Genomic DNA, 22,539 nt, shown 5'->3' with positions numbered 1-22,539 from the left:
ACCGGGAAATCCATCTTTCTTTTACAGATCTCTCCATTAAAATATACAGTTCTGAAATTAAAGACATAGACAATGCCCCAAGAATCAAAACAACCGAAAATACAGCAAAAATGTACAAAGCGTCAACCATGAGACGAATATTCAATCTGGCAAAGCATCGAACCAAAAGATCCGCATTTTTCCCAACTGGGCTTAAAGTCTGTCCACAGGAATCCATGAAACAGATTGTAGCCAATCTTCAAGCTTATTATAGATTAAGAGGTAAGGAAAGACGCACAGCTTGTTCGGACTTCCCCTCTTTTCACCCCTTCCCTTTCATCCATCCCGAGGCTGTGTTCAGCCCAGAACTTTCAGTCTCTCATTCAGTCATGGGAGTTATAAAACTCAGCCAACTGAGTTATGAATAATAAACCTTCAAAACTATGGTAGAGCTGTGCTTGTATGTTTTAAAACCATGTCCTGTGCAACACACAACCATTAGAGCATTTGACAAGCCACCAGAAAGCCTTGGCCTCCAGGTTTTACCGCTCTGTTTTATTTTTGCCAGAGCCCAATATTAAATCCTAATGCTGTTATTATGAAGCAAGAAGACCAGGATGATTGCAATGTCAGGAATCTGCACAAGTTGATTTATGACTTAAGATTGCACTTTTCAAAAACCACATTACAACCCTGATCCTCCCTCCCTTCCTGATGAGTTTCAGTTGTTTATTGCTGAGGCAGTAAAAACGTCTGAAGCTGGGAAACCTGGAGGCACATCTGAGTACAGAGGAGGCACAAATTAGCAGTGGTTACCAAGATAAATGCAGGGGTGTTAACGAGATTTACAACACAATTACTGCGGTTTCCATCAGAGTTACAGTGCAGTTTTTAATCCCAAGACAGCACTACAGGATTCTTACAGCATTCTCGGAAACCGTGATGGAGTCCAGTCATACCACAGCCATCGGTGTCTGTCCTCGTCATTCACTCACCATGGATGAAAAAAATTCCCATGGCCTCTTCTTTAAAAGAAAGAAAAGAATCTTTGGTAGCTGCTGTTAAATACCCCAGGTAGCTTGTCTGGCTGAATCCTAAACTCAATTCACCTTACATGTGAAAATTGAGGAGGTTTACTGATTTCCACCTTGATCGTAACAGATGTTTGCTTCCACTCCAAAAAGCACAGCCACCCTGCTCTATTTCAAGCTTATTGACCAGAGCAAGCTGGTTCAATTCTAGCCTGTGATGTATTGCACATTATGACAACGGAAACTATGTCATCACACTAACATCCCACCAAGTTCTTAAGTATTTACCTCTATGAGATGTGGAAGAGTTGAATTAATGTGGGTGTTCTTATTGGGTTTGGGAAGCACCATTAACGAACAGTATCAAAAATATCAAGCCCTATGTGCCTCATATGTCTCATTTTATGTGGAAGTAAAAAGATACCCGCTTTCTGACAGAAGCCACACCCACAGAGAAATGACAGGTACTGGATCACAGTCGGAGCAGGACTCTAATTATAGAAAATCAAGTGCACTATATTAATATTCTGAAGTCCTAGCACAGCACCTCTGCATAGCAGTTTCTCATTAAATGCTTGTTGATGGGTGCAGGAGCAAAGAGGTCGTTGGGAATGCAAAGAAAAGACAGTGCCACATGTAAAGCCCTCGTTTTGGATGTGCCTACACATTGATCAGATAATGACACTGGTAAATTTCATGTTATTTGTTAATGGATAGAAGCATAAATACATAGTATATGCGTCACACTGACTGCGAACACAGCTATTGCCAACTATTTTCATGTGACTTCGAGTCCTTTACGACATTCACAAACAGGATTCATCACAGGTATTTGTAAGACACACTGTGTATAGCTGTGACCACAATTTCAGCTCTGAATTGTATTCTTAGCTCTTCATCCTTGCTTAGGCTTGCCTCTCATTATTGCTCCTCTGGATGAAACAGGCCACTGTTTTTCTCCCCACACCATTATTTTTATGGCTGCCCCTGGCTGATATGAAATTTCACTATTCACCAGCATGGGTTTCTTAAGCCTAACAGATTGGTTCACAAAGAAACTAGAAATAAGACCCAGCCATAAAGCAGTGTTTCTCCGACAGAGGAACCCACTTATTGTTCTCATGGCTGCTTTTACAAAATCATCTGTTGACGTCTTTCAAACTTAGGGGAGACAGCGCCCACATTCCTCAAATCAAACGGAATATTGAGCTATTCCTTTTCCCAATGCTTAAAGCAACACAAGCGAAAATGTTCTAGCTTCCGGTTAAAATCATAAACATGTTCATCAGGAAGCACAGACGCAAGAGTCAGGCTGTTTCTGGCAGTTTCCCAGGCAGAACCCCGCGCCCCCACCCAGACAAACCCCTTCCTGTATGGCTGCCTCCCTTCACAGTCCTCTGTGAGTCCTTTGTGATTTCACCCTTCCCCTGTCTCTCCCTCTCTCTCCCTCCCTCCCTCCCTTCCTCTATGGTTCTCCCTCTGTCTCTCTCAACCCCAATATTAAAAGCTAGATCTTTCTTTCCCATTCATGCGTGACTCAGAGAAAGTTAAAGATGGAGGGGATCCTAGTTCTTGCTACTCGAAGTGCTGTCCACGGACTAGCAGCGTCACCATCACCTGGGAACTTGTTAGAAATGCAGATACTCAGACCCCACACCAGACCTACTTCATAATCTGCGTTTTAATAAGATGCCCAGGTAATCCTGCTACTTCGCCTGCTGCCCTTTCTCCCACCTCGGGGACACAACACCCTCGTCCCCGTTAAAACCTAAGAGAGTAAGTCAAAAATGATCCGCACTTTGGCTGTAGAATTTATAAAAGTTTTAATGTGACCAGAGTGCGGATCACTTCTGACTCACCCCCGTACTTTTCACAAAGGCTCTGAGAGAATGTGCTCCCCGAAGCACAAATGCCTAAAGCTGCTTGAAGAATTACTTCCTGGGACATTGTAGTTTATAAGGATCAAAGTGTTGGGATCAAACAGGATCCCATATCTTTTCTTTAGACTATTTTTGAGGGGAAGGGTTTTTTGGGTGACTCCTCTGATGTCATTTTTCTGACCTCTTGGAAGCTCAGCACAAACCAGGAGGCACAGAACCCTCCTGTGATCAGGAGAACAGGAGAACCAGCCCATGACTCACTGGGAGAGTCACCCATCCTTACTGAGGGCGCATCAGATAAAAACCTTGAAAGTTGAGGCATCAAAGGATCTCAGGGCTGGGAGAAGTCTGAAAACCTCTGAAAAGTGGGATTTTTTTCTAACCTCTTGGCTGACCATTCTGCACCATCCTGGTCTGAATCTGCTGGGAAGAATTACCACAGGATCTTGGAGGAAGCCAGAGCCTTGCTTCCCCAGTGTCCCCACAGTTGCTTGAGATCTGACCACAGAGCCTCAGGCTTTCTGCTGAATGTCTCAACATAGGCTGTTTGATGACGTAGGAAAACCCGCAGGAAACACACATCTCAAACCTAGAAAACTCAATGGCACATTTGATGTGGTGGGCATTGCACCCCCCGCCCTGGCTCTGTGGGTTCTGGTCAGGTTGCTGCTGGTAAATGACCTGAGCTTTTGTTGGTCTGGAACTCTCTTTGCTTCATATAGAAAGCTAAGAGAGACCCAGGTGTGGACCAAGTAGGAAGTGAGGGAGGGTAAAGCATAGGAGTAAGAGTCTCCAGCTGGGTTTCTCATACCTTGTTCCTCCCCCGCAACCACAACTCACAAGCCCCTTTCTCTGCATGGCAGTCAAAGGGTTTCTTTAGAAAGTCAGATGATGTCAGTTTCTACTCCAAAGCCCCCCTCTCTCCCCATCCCTCCAGAGGTAAAGATCAACTTATTATAATTGCTTATAACTGAAGCACTCTAGCTTTTTTTCCTAACTTAATCCCCTAAAATAATTTTTAAATTAGGTGCCCCCTTGAAAGCTTTTCTGTTGACATCTAAAGTTTTTCATTATAAGCTTAAATAATTGGATAAGATGACGAGTTGTAAATATGGATATTGAAAATAAAAAAAAAATTAGAGCATTCTCATATATACAGTGAAATCTACCAAAGGCACTCAATACTTACCATCAAATACTCTTAACAAATGTATGAACAAACCCTTCCAAACAGCAGGCAATATCACGTGGTCCCTTTTCCTCCACCTACCCACATTTCCATCCCAATTCTCACTGCAGAGTCTTATCTTAATGTAATTTATGCTATACTTGAAAGTCTGTTATGAGTTGCTCTAAAATACTTCTCAGTATCAAAAATGTACATAAATTGAAATTACATTTTTTTACTTATTTCCTAAGTAAATAACTTATTCTATTTATTTCCAGAAATTTCTTCCGGATTCAGTTGCATTTATCATTATTTTTAATATGTAATTGATTAAAGTAAGTAGATATAAATTTGACAAAAGTTTTTAATTTTTTATTGACAGATGGATATAAGCTCAGATATTGGTTTGGAGTAACTGATGTTTATAAATACAAAATTAGGAACAAGGCTTTGGAAGGGGCCAATTTAAATGAAGAGCCTGTAGCTTAAGCTCCACTAGCTGCTGTCTCTGGATAGATGGGGTTGCTTTGTCCCTCTGTTAGTTCACGGGCCATTATTTATTATTTTTGTTATGTATTGCTAACATTAGACAGGATTTAACATCCAATTTATCCCTATTCTTTTCCTTAGTTTCACTTAAATGCTGAGAAAACATGTTACATAAATAAGCAGCCAGGAACAGATGGAGTTTTGTTACAATAGTATCCTTATTCTTTAAGTTCCTCTGGCATTTTGTGCTAACAATCACATCATGACCCGCCATCATTATTTTTAATGATCTATCAGCTGTCGACTCCATTAGGACTTCTTCTAATGTGTCAAAGGCAAAGAATCAGCAACTGCCCTGCTTGCAAAAACTGTGTGTTAGCCCTGGACTAAATTCACTCCCTGTCTTAATCCCAAACACAATTATTTCAAATACCCTTTGGGTGGCAACCTAGGGGCACCGTGCCACAGGAAGACTAGGGATGGGGTGGGGGAAGGGTGATGACCAAAGTGAAGGTGAGGAAGGAAAGATGCACCGTTAGCCAAACCAATGTAGGAAAGCGTGATAGGGAAGCTGAGATCTAGAAATTGAGTCTCTAAATGTCTGTGTGCCTGTTTACCCCTTGGAAAGTCTGCAGATCCAGCCAGGTCCTTGCGCCCCAGTTGAAGATAACTAGGCTGCAAGCCCTGCACCACCTGTGAGCCTCTCACCACATCCTTCCATGTTCACTGATTCTCAGCCTTGCTCTGGCTGCAGTGACCTCCTTGCTGTTTCTTCAGTGGGCCCAGTGCTCTCCAGCCCTGGGGCCTCCCCAGATTGTTCAAAATCACTTTGATCATGAAGCCTTCCTCAACCACCCTATTATAAATAGCAGCCTTGCACACACACACACACACACACACCCCTATATTCCTATCCCCCTTCTTTTATTTTTCTCCATGGTGCACTTAGGGGCTCAGTAGATATTTGTTAAATGAATTAATCTCTGTGGGCTATAAGCTAGTGTATCGACATAAGCCATGACAGAGCTCGCCATGTTTCAGGCTGGGCTTGAGTTGGGAGAAGGACATCTTCTCAGGCTGTGGCCTTTTTCCTCTCCTCATGGCGCTCCCCTGCAGTGTGCCAGGAAGCAGTGTGGGAAGCGTATCGGATCTTTCTGGATCGCATCCCTGACCCTGGGGAATACCAGGACTGGGTCAGCATCTGCCAGCAAGAGACCTTCTGCCTCTCAGACATCGGGAAAAATTTCAGCAACTCCCAGGAGCACCTGGGTCTTCTTCAGCAGGTGAGTTTAAACACGGCATGTTGGGAACCCAGTCCGAAGAGCACCCAGGCCTCCAGCCCCTGCCCCTTTTAAACTGGTTTCCTCAGTGTACGGGTTGGCTGAAGAAATGCTTGGAGAGATCTGAGAAGGCTAAAAGGAATTTTATTCCTGCAAAATAACATCATACAGGCAGGTTGAAGTGAAGTTTAAGGGAAAAGGGAATGAAAATAGACTTTGGCTCTTTGGTTGGCATTGTCTCTTAGTAAAATTACTTTTTATCTTTCTGCAGAGAATAAAACAGAGAAACTTCCTTGAGAGGTGAGTACCCAAAATAGAGTGCGGCATGCAACTGACTTTTGAGAGATCACGTGATGGAGTGAGACTGAGCTATTGTGCCTTTATATTATTTCAGCTACTGAGATCTGAGTAGGTTTTTCTGACAGACAATTTATGCATATATTTTGCTGAAGATAAATGAGCAAATAAAAGGGAAATGGATAGACCTTATAGATTGAGATAGATGTTTGCACTAAATTTGCCGGTAAAATGAATGCAATACTGTGTAATAATACATCTGATTTTTTTACTTATAAGATTTATAGTAATTAAAATAGTTTAATTTTTAGAATTGATGAAAAATATTAGTTACATCAGGGACATATTTAGTGCAATCAGAGTGCAACCTGAATGTTGAATTCTCATTTGGTATTCCATAAAGTGTTAGTATTTCTCAAACTAAATTACTGAAGCACTGAGCTATGTCTTCAACAAGAACTGAATATCAAATAAGAAAATCGAAATGCAAAAAAAAAAAAAAGCAAAGGAAAAGTACATTCGATAAAATGATTAAAGAAGAGAGGTGCTGTTGCCAAACCCTGAACTCACAAAATTATACTCATCTTATAACATTTAGAAATCTAAATCTGAAGATACTAATACTGCAGAGAGAGACGCAAATTGGGCTGTATGAATTACTGACAATTCTTTATAATGCTTTTCACATTTGTTCCTTCATTTCTGTTCCCTCTGCGACAGCCTGGTCCAGGACCTTATTAATTCACACTGCGAAAAATGTCAAATCTGATCTCCCAAACAGATTTCCCTGCCTCTAACCTCTTCCACTCCTTGGCTTGCATAACGGCTGCTGGGTTCATACATCTGAGATATTCCTTTTTTTACACTTAGCCTTGTTCAAAGGCTTTTCAAAATATTCCTGCATCTTCCTCCTGCTCTTCTGAATATCCACACCCCCACCCTTCTCCACACGTTCTGTGCGCAGAGGTCTGGGTGGGTGGGATGGACTCACTGGCCTCCCCTGGCTCCTGACTTCTGGGAAGGGCCAGCCAGTGGGGAGCAGGAGATCAGAGGGAGGGGCAGAGTGAGGTGAGCGAATGTGTCACCTCCCCGTGCCCCCAATCTGCAGCGTCTTCCAGGGCTAAGGGCCTCCTTCAGCCTCAGCTCAGCTCCTGTCTGGCTGCCGGCGGCACTCTCTCCGCAGAGCCTTCTCTGTGTGTGGTTGCTGGTACCTGCTCCATCCTCTCGCCCCTCCTGGAGCTTTGAGCGGCTGGACGTTACCAGCGGTGGGTTCTGCACTCACCCTTGTGGTCGCTCTTATACTCTGCCCATGACTTAGTAAGAGAGGCTTTTACTAAACTTGGTTCTAATTACCCGACTCTGAGGGAGCCATCTGTTCCCTGTCAGGACCTCCACTGAGGCAGAGGCCAGACTAATTAATCAAGACCTTCACCTCCTGACCTTTCCAGCTTTGCCTCCATGAACCAGGATCCCACCGCTGCCACCATGACACTTCCTCACTGTGCCCAGTCCACAACCTGCTCATCCAGGGCTCTGACCACAGCCTGGAGAACCTGCCTTCTCCACCCGACGCACCCAAATCCTGCTCCCCTTTCAAGCTCCCCGGAGAGTCCCACCTCCCCATGACTCTACAGCAGCAGAGGACCTAGCCATCCCTTCTGCTCTTCCATCAGCATGAGCCACTATTTGGATCAGTCAACCATGACTATATTGTACAAACACAGACACATTCTTTGAGACCTAATAGCTTATGGTAAAAAAAATCTTTCAGTGATCTTCAATAGATATCACTGCTGCTACTCCTTTCTAAATAAAGCTTGCTGGAATGAGCCAACATTACCTGCAAACAGCTCCATAATCATGACCTCGGATCTTGCCTTGGAGTATCTTCCACACTGACACTCCCTAGCACTGCAAACCTACCCACAACTCCCTGGCTGGTTACCATTGCAGGCAATGATCATGTCCAGAATAGAGATTTAGTACAACTGCATTATCCAGAAATCGCCCTCTCTCTCTTTATCATAACAGCAAGAGTTACTTTATTAGATAAAGTTAATGACTCTCTGAATTTGCAGGTTTGAGGGTCTGAGATTTTAGCAAGAACATTCCTGTCATAGATCATGTGATCAATTATCTTTGATGCCAAGGATACAGGTGAAGCACATGGAACTATACAACATCAGACCCCCAAACCATCTTTGTCTACTATGAAAATGCTCCCCAGGACCACAAAAAGCCAAGATGCTCATGAAAAACCCTGGAGTCAAACATAATTGTTTTGTGGGTTGTTTGACTTTTTCTTCAAAGAAAATATATTAGAAGATTACTTCTATAATGAAAAAATAGGCAAACAGTTTTAAAGTATATTTTCTCTCTAATTCTTAGGTCTATTGAGTGTAAGCAAACTTAAATGCATTTCCTCTATTGTCAGCAAGCTCCTTTTCACCACCTCTTTTTTATTTCCTATCGTGCTAATAGAAAAGATGAAATATCCACAAAGGAGACGTTAGGAGAGCCTGGTGAAACCCCTGTGTTTTCAACAGGTAAGCTTAGATCTCCTCATTTCATCTGCTTCTGAACCTTAATTCAAATCATCATGAAAGGATGTTATTTGAAAAGCAATCTTTAATTGAAGTTGACACCATTTGTAGTGCACTTTCTCAAAACTAACTTGTATTTCTAACCTTATAAAATAATTTAGATTCATAGCATACATCTTGGAAAATGTAGAAAAGAATAAAAGCAAAACCAAATTACCTATTATCCTACCTTTTAGAGACAATCATTACCAATATTTTCCAACAAACAAATTCAAGATAATGTATTCATGTGTCCTTCACATAGTCACAAAATGGAAAATTAACCAGATCTCATTAGGCAAAACCATGTAACTGTAACACATCTAGGAGAGCTCCAAACTTGGGTCCTGGAAAGGACTAATGAAGAATTTAAGTAGGATCAAGAATATGAGTTATATTTTGCTCAAGAACATATTTGTGTGATCTTAAAGAAATGAATTCAGAATGCGCCTAACATCTATAATTTCCAGAGTGACAGGAAAAGTGTGTGACATTGTGACCTCATTCTAATGTAAACTCCTGCAGTCTCATTTTCATGCCTGTACTTTTTAAAATTTCCACAGACATTGCCAGTGTATTACCTGGGCCCCTGCCTCCCCCTACTGATGGCACACTCCTCAACGAAATCCTCAACAACACCCTCCCGGACACCAAGATGCCTACAATAGTAAGAAGTTCTCAGAGTCAATCTAGCTCTTCACGTCGGTTTGGTTTTATAAGTAAAACAGGGAAAGAGAAGGGATGGACTGGCCATTCACTGTTATTAGTGCTGCATTTTATCACCCCAGGTGAGAGTCAGTGACTTCCTTCTAGTCACTGTTCTCACTTTTTCCAAGGGAGGGACTGAGGGAAAAAAATAGCTTGGAAACTAGGGTAAAGTGGGAGACGTGGCAAGAAGCAACTTAATTGTTAACTCCCCAAGGACAGGAATGCTTCTTCCCTTGGTGCCTAACAGAACCTTAGGTACAGCAAGTGCTCACCAAGAATCAGAGTCAATAAATGATGGGTGAGTGAATGAACGAATGAAGGTACTCTCAACCAATTAATGAAATTCTCTCTCCGCTAAAGTGTAATCCCACGCTGACAGCAAGGGCAGAGGCCTTCTTCCCAGTCATGCCCAGCACAAATAGGCCAGATAAATATCCAAATGACTGAAATCCTGCATGTGAAGCTGGGGAAAAATAAAAACAGTGTTTTCTGGCAAAAAATAACGCTGGCCACCACTCTGAGTGAAAAGACATGCAGGATTGTTAGGGAATTGAATGTTGTTATCACTCAAGGGGGACTTTTTAATTGAAGTATAGTTGATTTACAATATTGTATTAGTTTCAGGTGTACAACATAGTGGTTCAATATTTTTATATTCTCCATTTAAAGTTATTACAAAATAGTGGCTATATTCCCTGTGCTGTACAATAGATCCTTGTTGCAAGTTTATTTGACACATAGTAGTCTGCATCCCCTAGTCAAAGGGGAGACATGTGTAACCCCTCCAAAAGCTTTGAGGCCAGATACTCAGTGCAGAAGCAGGCAAACACCACTCCCTTGGCTCCAGTGGCAGAGTTGCGGCAGCACAAGGCAGGCAGCAGGCCCAGGAAGGGAGCAGTAATATTGATACAAGGAAGGGGCCCCAAAGCAGGACCTGGATCTGATCCTCACGCTGCCTCTGCAGCAGGTCTACCATCCCCTCTGGTCTGTGAGGCTTCTCTGGCCCTTTCCCCTTCCTGTGACCCTCCCTCCAAGGCACAGGTCAAAGCCAGAGGTGAGAGCAGGAAGTTCAGTCTCACCAGCTCTACATGGAAATTCGGGGATGAGAACCCTGCTGGCCATCCTTTCTGGGATTTAGACCGGATGACTGTAGACTTGATGGCACTACTGCTATGAACAAAGAATTTAAATATCTTATTTTTCTCAAAAATACTGGTTTACCAACAATGAAAACTGCTGTTAGAAAAAATTATTGAGATTAAACATATTCACTGCAAATTTTCTAAGACAACTCCAGCCTGCCTTCTCTCTTTTCTCACATCACCTGTGTCCCATCTCCTTCAAAGTCTGATATAGGTCCCTCCTTCTGCAGTAAATATGCCCTGAATATTTTAATTCCACACTCATCACTTCCTCCTCTTAACATTTTTACCACCTACATCTATATTTATTCTTTCATTGAGCCAACATTGAGCTATGCACTAAAGATACTAAGATAAGCAAGACTCAGTCCCTGCCTATAAGGAATTTATAGTGCAGTTAAGGACAACAAAATAGCCTAAGTGCTATGATTGAAGGCAGGAGATGTATAGACGAAACAATAGGCTAGGACACGTTGCTAAGGATGTGACCCGCCTCTTCATGGTTATACACTGAGAGCTTGGTGCAGAAATTATCTCATGTTTTTTGCTTTAGGGGACTCAATGAATTGTGAGAATCATGCTGAATTCAAGGAGATTATAAGTGGGGTGACAAGATAGCAATATTTAAAAAAACAAAGCAAAACCCTCTATATGAGTGTATCAGAGATACCAAATAAGCAATTCAGATGTTATTCACTAGTGCAAAGGTTCAGAGAAGTCAAAAATTTCTACCCTAGACAGTAAAGAAGGTATTATTGGGTTGGCCAAAAAGTTCATTTGTTTAATGAATTAATTGTTCAATAAAATTGAACATGTGAAAATGAAAAAATGTGTCTTTTATTTTTACTTAAAACCTAACAAACTTTTTGGCCAACCCAATATTTTAAATGAACCAAAGAATATTGGTAAAAAGTAAATAAGTGTGTGTGTGTGTGTGTGTATGTATGTGTGTATCTATGTAAATGCTTTCACAAAGAGCACACAGTCATGAAATGACAGAGTTCTCAAGAATTCTACATAATTAACTCATTGGAGCTTTGATACTTTGTCTCTCAGTGAAATTCAGAGGCCACTTCTAGTTAATAGAACTTTCATCTAGAAGCACTCAAGGCTTCATAATCCTCTTCTTGAGACAGTATCAATATACACTATACAATATATCCATTTGTTTATATTAACAGAATCCCTTCTTTTTTTTTTTTTTTTTTTTTAACTCTAACGGAGGAAAGAGAAGTAGAATTCACTGATGCTTCTGAGGACGCCCTGGAGCAGAAGGTGGAGTTAAGCATCTCTCTGACAAACCAGAAGTTCAAGGCAGACCTTGCTGACACCCAGTCCCCGTATTTCCAGGAGGTCGCAGCCAAGTCTCAGCTTCAGGTGAGTGACCCACCCCACACAGCCCAAAGCAGGACTCAGATCTGGGAGCCGACAGCACAGAAATCCTCTTGGCTCAACTTCTTGTGACGTTTTTTTGTTTGCTTGTTTGTTTTTACCTTTTGAGGCCCCCCTTCACCCATTTCTCCTACCCTCCACCCATCTCTACCTCTGATAATCATCAGTCTGTTTTTTGTATCTATGAGCTTGGTTGTTTTTAGGTTCGACGTATACATGAGATCATTCAGTATTTGTCTTTCTCTAATTTTTTTCACTTAGCATAATGCCCTCGAGATCCATCCATGTTGTTGGAAATGGCAGGATTTCACTCTTTTTATGGCTGAATAATATTCCATTATGTGTGATATATTCCATCTTCTTCATCAGTTCATCCACTGCTGACACTCAGGTTGTTGCCGTATCTTGGCTATTGTAAATAATGCTACAATGAACATAAAGGTGCATATATCTTTTTGAATTAGTATTTTCATTTTCTTCAGATAAATCCCCAGAATTCAAATGAAATGGAATTGCTAGATCACATGGTAGTTCTATTTTTAATTTTTTGAGGAATCTCCATACTGTTTCCGTAATGGCTGCACCATTTACATACCCGCCAACAGAGCACAAGAGTTCCTTTTTCTCCACATCCTCTTCAACACTTGTTAGTTTTAAAAGGCATGACATTTTCTATGGGTGATAAGTGGAAGAAGTTATATGGTCCACATCATCCACCACTAAACTAAGATGCTATCCTGAGATGTCTCTTCCATCTCTGACCAGCATCATAGCTGCCTGTTGCTGATTAAATTAAAAGGCTCTTCATTCCCTGCAGGATCAGTCCTGACTGTTATGCTGAACTTGGCATCCACGTGCCATGATAAGACCCCTCCCTTCCTTTCCAGCCTCCTCTTAACCCCAGTCCTCACCATTCTCCTCTTTACACTCTACTTCCCAGAAATGCAAACTGCTTGCAAATCTTTTCTCACCTTTAGTCTTTACATGTGCTGCCTCCTCTGTGTGGAATGCCCTTCCCTGGGTTGCATTTTACAAACTTGGTCGTGAAATGTTCTCTCCACCCATCCTGGGTTCGGTGTCTCTCCTCTGGGCTAACACCCAGTGCCCACTGTTGTCACAGCACTTAATACCCTGTCTTGAGATTGTTTGTTTACATATCTGTGGCTTTTGTTGTCTCCACTCCTCTTTCCTCCCCGGTCACCCTCACTACCACCCGGGTATGAGTTTCCCCTTCAGGGCATGAACTGGTGCTTTCATGTCTGCCACTTAGCTCCTAATACAGAGCTTGGAATGCAGTTAACTACTCCGTAATTGTCTGTAGAAATGGACCTGAAATTGGAAGCATCCATGAGATTACGTAACCATGAACTACATTTATGAACAGCCTGGGCGCCCAAGCATCTTAGCATCTTAGTGTGGCCAGGGAACAGAAGGTCCCTACTTCTCACACTTGGAGAATTCACTGCTTCCCTCCTCTCAGCGGGAGAGGAGATGAATAACGGAAACATACTCAGCCTCCAACCTCTCCCTGCATCAGCATTCAGTCAATACAATGTAAAGAATCCTCTCTAAGAATCTCAAAGAGACAGCCTCAGCGTGGGGTGTTTACGAACCAGAGAAGTACTTGGGCAAGGATAAGCAGAGAGAATGAATTTAAAAATCGTCTGTTAACTTTTCTATTTCTTTGAAATATTATTTTCAGCAAATCCTTAGGATAATCAGAATATCTTAAAATTGGGTAATTGGCCGTAGACCGTCTTCACTGACCTGTTGTTAATTTTCTAAGCACCTAAAACAACCCCATGTATAATAATAGAGATAAGTTATAATTTTTTTAAATCTGAGTTTTAGTCTTGTTTCTGCTGAAGGATTAGCCATGAGGATTTGGGGATCACTTCCCTGACCTTGGAGTCCTCGTTTAGAAACTAAAGATAACCTCAAAGTCCCTTTCCAAAGTCTAAAACGCTCTATATTGGAATAGCACTGTTCTTAATGTTTTATGTATATTAACACATTTCATTTTTCACACCATTCTATACTTAAAGTAAAATCATTTCTCTTCTGGACAAATGAGGATACTGAGGTGCAACGAGATTAATTCAAACCAAGGCAGCCTGGCACCAGAACCCCTGCTGTTAACCACTGTGCTATCCTTTCTACTTTTCCCAAATAAGTACGTATGGGGAAAGGATTTTTGTATCATGAGCGAATGAACATGCCTCTAACAGCCTCTGAGAAATGCATCAGCCAAAGAAGAGTATGTCTTGCTGGGTCTTGTTCCAGAGACCATCACTCAGTCCCGCTGGTTCCATTTACCCGGTGGCTGGAGCCCCTCTGCTCAGCATGTCTGTTTCCCTTCCAGGCACCTGAGCTCTCCGACCACCCAGCAGCTGCCACGAGATAACCAGCCAGCCTCACCACAGCCCGACACTTGTGTTAGCTCGGCCGTTCAGGCCTAATCGGGAATTAATGGCCAGTGCTTTGCAGTAATTTAATTCCCACAATAAACTTAATGACCAATTTAATACAAATGTCAAAAGGAATGCTTCGTTGTTGTCTGAATGCTTTCTTTTGTGCAAACATTCAGGAGAACTCAACACGGCTGCCTTTTTATAGCCCCGTTAACATTCATTCCAGCAGAATCAGGAAGGCCTCTGTGCATTTCACATTATTAATAAGGTTAACTGCACACTTAATTAGCAATTTAGTGCTTAGCGCCCCGTGATCGGAAGGTCCCCAGAAGATAATTTAGCAGAATTAACGGAAGGCCTTTGTCATTGCCTCCCTGGAAGCCTTTTGCACCCTCCTGAGCAAAGCTGATTCTTAATCAATCACAGCCAGGTTCACAAAGAAGACAAAGCCCTGAGTAATCAGTCTCGTCCCCGGAGGCAGGGCTGTGGGGCTGCTCTCCAGGCGAGGCTCCCTGCTGGGCACGTCGCAGCCGGGCTTCTCCAGAAGCAGTTGTGTGTGTGATGGATTGTTTTCAGATGTGTGACAGCATCCCTGGTATCCTGGACCAGAAAGAGGGACAAGTCACAGTCTGAATCTTGAGCTCCAGAATCTGCAGCTCACACTTAAACAGTCAGAGCCAAGTGCCGTCACTGGAATGGCACGACAAATGCCTTGTGGCCCCAAAGCCGTTTGTCACAGGGCATCCTCCATGCTTTCCCACCTGCCTCTGTAATAGAGGCCAGCTCTGCGGAAGCTTGCCTCCTCACTCGCCTCTATTAAGCCCATGGTGAGGCAGGAGTGGAGGCACAGAAACTTATGACCCAGCCCCCCTGCCCTTGACCTCTATCAGGGTCCCCTCAGGGGACCTACATCCTGTCCTTCCCCCTACCTTAAGTCTGTCAAAAACAGCTGGCTGAAGGCTTGCTCTGCCCTTGCCAGCCTCCATGCTATGTGCCCATTGAGGACGTAAAAGGCAATCGGGCTCTCAAAGAGTAGGAGAGGCAGAGGCTAAGTAAATAAATAAAACAATAGTACCAGCTCTCTGCTTACTGTGTGTCAGGCACTTCTTGGCTAGTCCTTACAGCAACCTTACGATATACATATTGTTACCCCATTTTGGCTAAGAAGGCCGAGATTCTGCGAGATTAAGCAATAAACTCAAGGTCTTGCAGCTAGAAAGTAGCAGAACCAATATTTAAACTCAGGTATATAGAACTATCTCCTCATCACCCAAAAGCTGAGCTACCTTCATCACTGCAGTTGTTACATACTCAGGGAACAAAACTATTTTTAGTACTGGTACGTTAAAATATAATTTAGACAGTAAATCAGTCTGCTGGGAGAAAAAATCCACGACGCACTCCAAAGCCCAATGTAAGTGATTTGGGATTATCTGTGCATCACTGCTCTAGTCCTTGGCATAGATAATGTAGAGTCAGCTGTAATTTTAGATACAGTGACAATGCAGTGGCATATTGATGAGTTTAGAGAATGAAAAGATGCTCCCAACTCGATTAAGCAAAATTTGCTGAGTCTCTACTATGGGGATGACAATCCACTAGGGACTGGGAGGGAGGGAGATAAAGATGAATAAGTAGGACACAATCCCTGAGCCCAAGAAGCATCATCTCAGTGAGGAGACAGCACGTCCCTCATGGGCTGTTTTATGGGACGCATGGCAATAAGTTCTAGAACCATAGGGAGAAGAAATAATGGAGCCTGACTTTGGGCAGCTACAAATGCTTTTCAATAGAGAAGATGTTTGAGCTACCTTTGAATGATGGCGTGGGGGAGGCAGTCAATGAGCAGGAGGTAGAAGAAGTTGCCTTTTGGGCTGAAGGGAAAAAAGTCACAGAAATCTGGAGGGAGTACGTGTCCTATTTGGGGAGACACGGGTTAGTGTAGTGTGATGAGAGGACACAATATTTGTTGAGAGTGGAAAGATGGCAGGAAGCACAAATAGAAAGGTATTTGGAGGTGGACAGGGTAGATGTAGAGGGTCTTAAATGTCATTCTAAAGAACTGGGCCCTATTCAATAGTCAGTACAGCCCATCACAGGATTTTTAGTGAAGAACAACAGATGTGAAATGATTAACTTGGAAAGAAAGTATAGTCAAAGGGACATCTTCCTTCCCCAGCCCCAGCACACCCAAAAAAACCCGTTTCTTTTCCCTTCCCCTACACACATCCAGAAAACCATTTCAACAGTGTCAGACAAGGAGACAGGGAGGGTGTGCCTGCCATGCAAATGAGAAGAACTTGATGGAAACAACAGGCATGTTGGATTTGGACCAAGAGGTGTTGGTGAGTGGACAGGAGGAGCACAGAGGGAAGATGTGTAGGGATGCTGGGCTCTCTGGATGGAAGATCATGGGTGTCCATGACCCTAACTGAGGTAAGGAGCACAGGAGGAAAGGCAGATGTGGAAGGAAGAGACTGACTGGTTTGCGCATATTTAGTTAGTGGCAAAGTTGGGATTTGCATGTGAAGAACTCAAAGCTGCATCCCAGGTGATTGTGGAAGCCTTCAGAGAAAACCAGATCCCCAGCGAGAGGCAGAGGGGAGTAGGCACAGGGAAAGGGGGACAGGTGGGTCCCTGCTCACCTCTCCAGCCTCCCTTTCACCCTGCCCCACCTCCAGTGCTTTACTAATAACTGATATCATTTCCTCATGGTCTCTCTTGCCTCCCTGCCTTCCACAAGTGAGCTGGATGGGGCAGTGCCCGTCTCCATGGTGATGTGTCCCGAGAGCCTAGCCCAGAGCCCACAGCTGAGCTTCCTGTGTAAATGGGAGCATGAGTGCAGTGCAGGGGCTGAGGATGCAGACCTGCAGAATCCTTACAGTTAAGGCAGAGGATGAAGCCAGAAATAGGATGGAGTGAAGGAGACTGAGAAAGTGGACAGAGAGATGGAAGAAAAACCCAAGAAAAGCAGGGACTCTGTGGAAAAGGAGTGGAAAGTACCACTGGGTTTGGAGAGGACTGTCCCTCCGGGGGGAACCCAGAGACAGAAGCCAGGCTGTCATGGGTCTGGAAGTCTCTGAGTAATGCAATTGTAAATATTCGTACATCTCATTAGCGAGGTCAAATCAAGAAAATGTAAAGTCCAAGTAAATCTAAGAGCAAATCTAATAAGGTTAGAGTCTGCTTCTACCATTTTTTTACTCATTCTTTTTTTTTCAACTGAAGTATAGTTGATGTACAATATTATATGTTACAGGTGTACAATGTAGTGATTCACAATTTTTAAGGGTTACACTCCATTTATAGTTATTATAAAACGTTGGCTATATTCCTCGTGTTGTACAATATATCCTTGTGGCTGACTTTGTCCATAATAGTTTGTACTTAATCCCCTACCCCATCTTACCCCTCCTCCCTTCCCTCTCCCCATTGGTAACCACTAGTTTATTCTGTGAGCCTGCTTCTTTTTTGTTATATTCACTAATTTGCTGGATGCTCCTACCATTTTATTTAGGTAAAGCAGCCAGTTTGACTTTAATAATCCCTTTAACATTACAGCTTTTTTCCAAATCATATAATTCAATTCAGAAAATATGATCATTACTCTGTATGTATAAATAAAAATACTGTAGCCAAAAAAGTTTCTTGCAAATACCACCTTAAAATTATTTCATATTTTATGTAAAGTAACCAGTAAAGCAGGTCAGAACTACCCAATTATAGCTTTTAAATAAATAGCAAAACACTTTCCTCTGGGTTTCAGAAATAATTGAGAACAGAGTTTGGCCTCAATCATTACTTCAATTTTCCATTTTTGTTTTTTTCCCCTAACTCATCAAAAGTGTTTAGGCTTTTTCGGTTAGGTAAGATGTGACCCAGTAGAACCAAAGAGTATTTCATAAATTTCTTTCTCTTTGCAGATGCAAAAGGTATTTAAGAAACTTCCAGGATTCAAAGAAATCCAACTGTCAGGATTTAGGTAAGAGAATCAGACTCATCTCAATTTCTAAATTACTTTCTCACTATCCCCTTTTAAAAGCAGCGTCATGAGGATTTTAAGGTCCCTTTTCCCCCAATTGTTTAGCTCTGCCAAATCCTGAAATCTGAATACATTTCAGATAAAGGAGTTGTCTAATTAGAACATGACTCCAGGTGATTTTTAAGGAGTAACACAGGAGCCGTCCTCCTTCCTCCCTCGGGAGTCAGAAAGACGACTTTCTGCAGAAAGCTCATCGCTGTCCTTGGCAATGTCATTTACTGAACCTCTTAGGAAAATCCCTCAGCAGAGACAGATCCAGAAAAGTGGCAATTAGTTACCTTGATGTCCATTGCCTGGTTTCCTATCCAATGCTAAACACAGTCATCGTTTAAGCAAATCAGGCTGACCCTAGGGAGATGGGAAACTAATAAAAAGTAGTACCTATAGGGGTAAGAGAATTGCGTAGACAGGGATGGGCATGGAACTATTAATACCTTTTTTATCATTTTGATGTCTGACAGTACTTTTATATCATTCTGATGGCCTGGACCATAGTGATGTATTACCAAGCAAAACTTATAAAATTGAAATTTTAAATAGAAGACATGAAATTAAATAGTGCCACACTAAAGCAGGGTTCCGTCACGTTCCCACAGCTTTCCCACAAGCAGGCCTATATCCAGTAGCATCTCAACATTGTAATGTGGGTTCAGGAGTTTCGGCAAGACTATTGCATCTTTCTTTTATGTTCTCATTATTCAAAACTTCCACAGGTGGGATCATAATATGGTATTTTTTAATTGTGCTGCAGGGCATATATTCTGGTGTGAGCAGAATGAGATCCCTTGCACTGAGGGGGATTTGTAAAAGGGGATGACAGGCCTCACTCAAAGTTCTTCTCGACCTGTCACCATCTGTTGTCTTAAAGCAGGAAGGTCCACAGGGCTGGCCCCACATGCTCACAAAGAACAGCTTTTGCAGGGGGCAGGGGGGCCTCCACCTGTTTGTTTCTCTGGACGCTATCAGGGCCCTCTGCTTTGTGTAACTCCAGAGGAAGGAAATGTTGAACCGTGAAAGTAACAAGAGATGAAACCCTTAACGTTTACCAAAGCAGACTCATTTTTCTTTATTTCAAGATGCTGCTCCACAGTATTCCATGTGAAATCAGATGGATTAGAGAGAAATAAAAGGTGTTGGGAGAATACTCGGCATAGAGGCAAGGTTTTCTGTCTAGACCACTGCAGTTAAAGAACAAATTTTTAATTTAAACCTGGAGGAAATGATAGGAACAGTTCTCTTGGTGAATGCTCAAATACTCAGTATCCCCTCCCTTCAAATAAAGGAAAAACTAATAATAAAAAAGAATCTGTTTCAGAAGAAAACCAAAATGTTAGGTGAAGAAGTTTTGCAAGGTAAATATTTTAAAACAGTTATATCCCTTGAAACTGCATCTTTCCTGTGTGTTTTTTCTCTGTAAGAATTTATTCTTATTTCCACCAAGGATGCTTATAAAGTAAATTTGATCACATTTCCCAGTGATTTTCATTATGTCATGTAGACTTAGTCTCCCAGAAAACATTTTGACCCCTGAATACAATAAATGATATGCTTATGAGAGTGGCAAACTTTTAATCATGAAAAACAATGCTCAGAATATTGTAAACTTATTATAAAGGAAACTGCTTTCTCATAGAGCCTAAAGGAGGAGACCTAAAACCCCAGGAATCTCAAGGTACCCTCTTTCTGGGAGCTCATTTGTATAAAACCTGATGTACAGGTGAACAAGTACTTTTATATCAGTGACCTCATTTGATTTTTTCAACACAACCAGGAAGTAGTTAGAACATCTATTATTAACACAATTATAAAGATGAACAGTAAAAGTTCCACTTTAAATATTGCTTTATCTCTTAAAGCAAATATGAGAAACTATTAACAGTCATTCAATCTAGTTGGAGAGTATACTTCTTCACAAACTTGTACACAGATATCCACAGCAGCTTAATTTGTATTAGCCAAGAACTGGAAACAACCCAAATGGCCAACAACAGAGCCACAGATAAACAGATGTGGTAGATTCTTACCATAGACTGCCATTCAGCAAAGGAACAAGCTACTGGAATACACAACCACATGGATTCATCTCAAAATAATTATGTTGAGTGAAAAATGCCAGAAAAAAAAGGAGTGTGACATAATTGCATTTGCTTTTAACTCTAGATAATGCAAACTAGTCTGCAGTGAGAGAAAGCAGATCAGTGGTTGCTTGAGGAGGGATAGGAGGGGAATCTTCTGGGATCTGAATTTATTGTGGCGATGGTCTCACAGGTATAGAGTATGAAATTTATCAGACTGTACACCTGCAACATGTGCAGTTTGTTTGATGACAATTACATTTCAACAAAACAATTTTGTGAAATTAGGGTCTTAGCCCTAGGGTCTTGGCCCCAAAAGCCCCGCTTTTCTCCAGAACTTCATGGATTGCAAACTACTGCCGAAAACAAGCAAGAGACAAGCCCTGAATGAATGTCTAGTTGGTACAGAAGGAAGTCCCTCCCCACAGAGAGGCCCCAGTTGGAGTCACAGATCTTCCTTTGCCTCCACAGAAAGAAAGTAGGAGCAGAGTCCATTTCAGTCATGTTACATCAAAGGATGACTGTGAGATGAATTCGTGGTCCAGGCAGAAAGAGGAGCAGCATAAATCCCATGAGAAGTGTAGTGTCTTTGGCAGCAACTATCATTTGAAACATAAAGTGGGAAAACTGAATATAGCCTCTAAACTAAATTCACATGTATGCCCAGAGAAGTCCACAATGTTGTCATCAGGCTGGTGACCAAATGGCCTTTTTTTCTAGCACAAACATGTGGTGGCGTGGCAAAATGAGCTCAGGCTTCTGGTCGTGCAGGCCAGGATTTGAATCCCACATCTGCCATTTTCCCACTGACAACTTTCCCTCTCTCTGCATCTTCCCTTACCCATAAAATGGGGATTGTGTTTTTGAAAAGATTAAATGAGGTTGCATGTAAACTGCCTGCAACGGACCACCTACTCGGTAAACAGGTGCTTGTTTTTCCTGCAACCTGTTCCACAGAGGATTGTACATCCCCTCAAGGCTTACTGATTAAAGCAATTCGAAAAACAATCAGTCAACAAAACTCCAGTTCCAGGGTCTGGTCTCAGATAAATTACCTTCAGGGATAAACTAATCATTTAATGCCTTTCAGGGGATGAGAAATCCATTTATAAAATACTTTTTTAAAAAAGTTCCTGGCACCAGCACCACCAAAAACCTAAGATGTATAGAATATATTTGCAGCCTCTGTAAAAGGAATGTCAGGAAGTCAAAGAGTTTAAGAAGAATACCAAAGTACATGTAATCTTTCAACTAAGGCTCAAATCCTAATAAGAAACATCACAGAATAATGTTTACTTCCTGAGATTCATATGGTTCTGAAAATTTCCTTCTAAATTCAGACAGCAGTTTATATGTTTCCTTCAAAGCTCTGAACCAACATTGGAGACAATGAAATTTTTTTGTATATGAATAGATTCACTGAATGTCAATAAACTTCATGAAAATTCTTCCTTCCTTACATGTTCCCGCTGTGCATGATGAAATGAAGACCAAAGAAAGAAAAAGATGGGTAATTTGAACTTTTTTTTACTGTTTTGAAATATAGTACATTTTCCCACACACATGTGTATGCTAAGCTCTTACAGATTATTTTTACGTATAAAGTCTGGGATAAGCCAGTGGCTTTTTATTGGTGACATTTAAATGGGAGTAATTGACCAATTGCTCAGTAGTAGTAAAGAACTTGAATCAAAATCACTGCATGAGAGAAGCAGGTAAATGGTGACTTGATGAGCAGAAGTGTTGTTCTATAAGAACTCAAAAGCTTTTCAAGAGAATAAGATAAAAACGCATATCTGCGATGCAGGTATATTTCAACAATTTCTGAAATGTTATTTGGGATGGGAAGTTGTTTGTCTGGACACATACTCTTGCATGCAACCCGCCTAAGTCTGGAATAAGGCAGAGGAACGAATTTGCTCCTTGGTTCCCAGGTCAGTGTGAATGAGGAAAGGGCCCTCTATACCCTGGAGAGCTCAGTGATAAGCATCAGCTTAGCTCCTGTAATTGGGGACATGACCAACCATAGACTCTGACTGATCGTGTGGCTAGAAGAACGGCCC

General features: G+C 42.0%; 1 protein-coding gene across 2 annotated transcripts in view; it reads left to right on the top strand.

Moving 5' to 3' along the window:
* The window catches only part of IMPG1 (interphotoreceptor matrix proteoglycan 1), a 128,180-nt gene that overhangs the window by 25,957 nt on the left and 79,684 nt on the right, over positions 1 to 22,539 (top strand). Inside the window, exons 2-9 of one of the 2 annotated variants that reach the window (XM_057739728.1) lie at positions 28 to 261; positions 5,664 to 5,830; positions 6,099 to 6,127; positions 8,606 to 8,670; positions 9,270 to 9,373; positions 11,781 to 11,933; positions 18,283 to 18,341; positions 21,966 to 21,986. In XM_057739728.1, the coding sequence (XP_057595711.1) occupies positions 28 to 261; positions 5,664 to 5,830; positions 6,099 to 6,127; positions 8,606 to 8,670; positions 9,270 to 9,373; positions 11,781 to 11,933; positions 18,283 to 18,341; positions 21,966 to 21,986 (832 nt within the window). The remainder of the gene's footprint in view (positions 1 to 27; positions 262 to 5,663; positions 5,831 to 6,098; positions 6,128 to 8,605; positions 8,671 to 9,269; positions 9,374 to 11,780; positions 11,934 to 18,282; positions 18,342 to 21,965; positions 21,987 to 22,539) is intronic. The other variant, XM_057739729.1, reaches the window with a different exon arrangement.

Source organism: Hippopotamus amphibius, chromosome 6, assembly GCF_030028045.1.
Source record: "Hippopotamus amphibius kiboko isolate mHipAmp2 chromosome 6, mHipAmp2.hap2, whole genome shotgun sequence".
Lineage (NCBI taxonomy): Eukaryota > Metazoa > Chordata > Mammalia > Artiodactyla > Hippopotamidae > Hippopotamus > Hippopotamus amphibius.
This window is presented reverse-complemented; position numbering and strand designations above follow the sequence as displayed.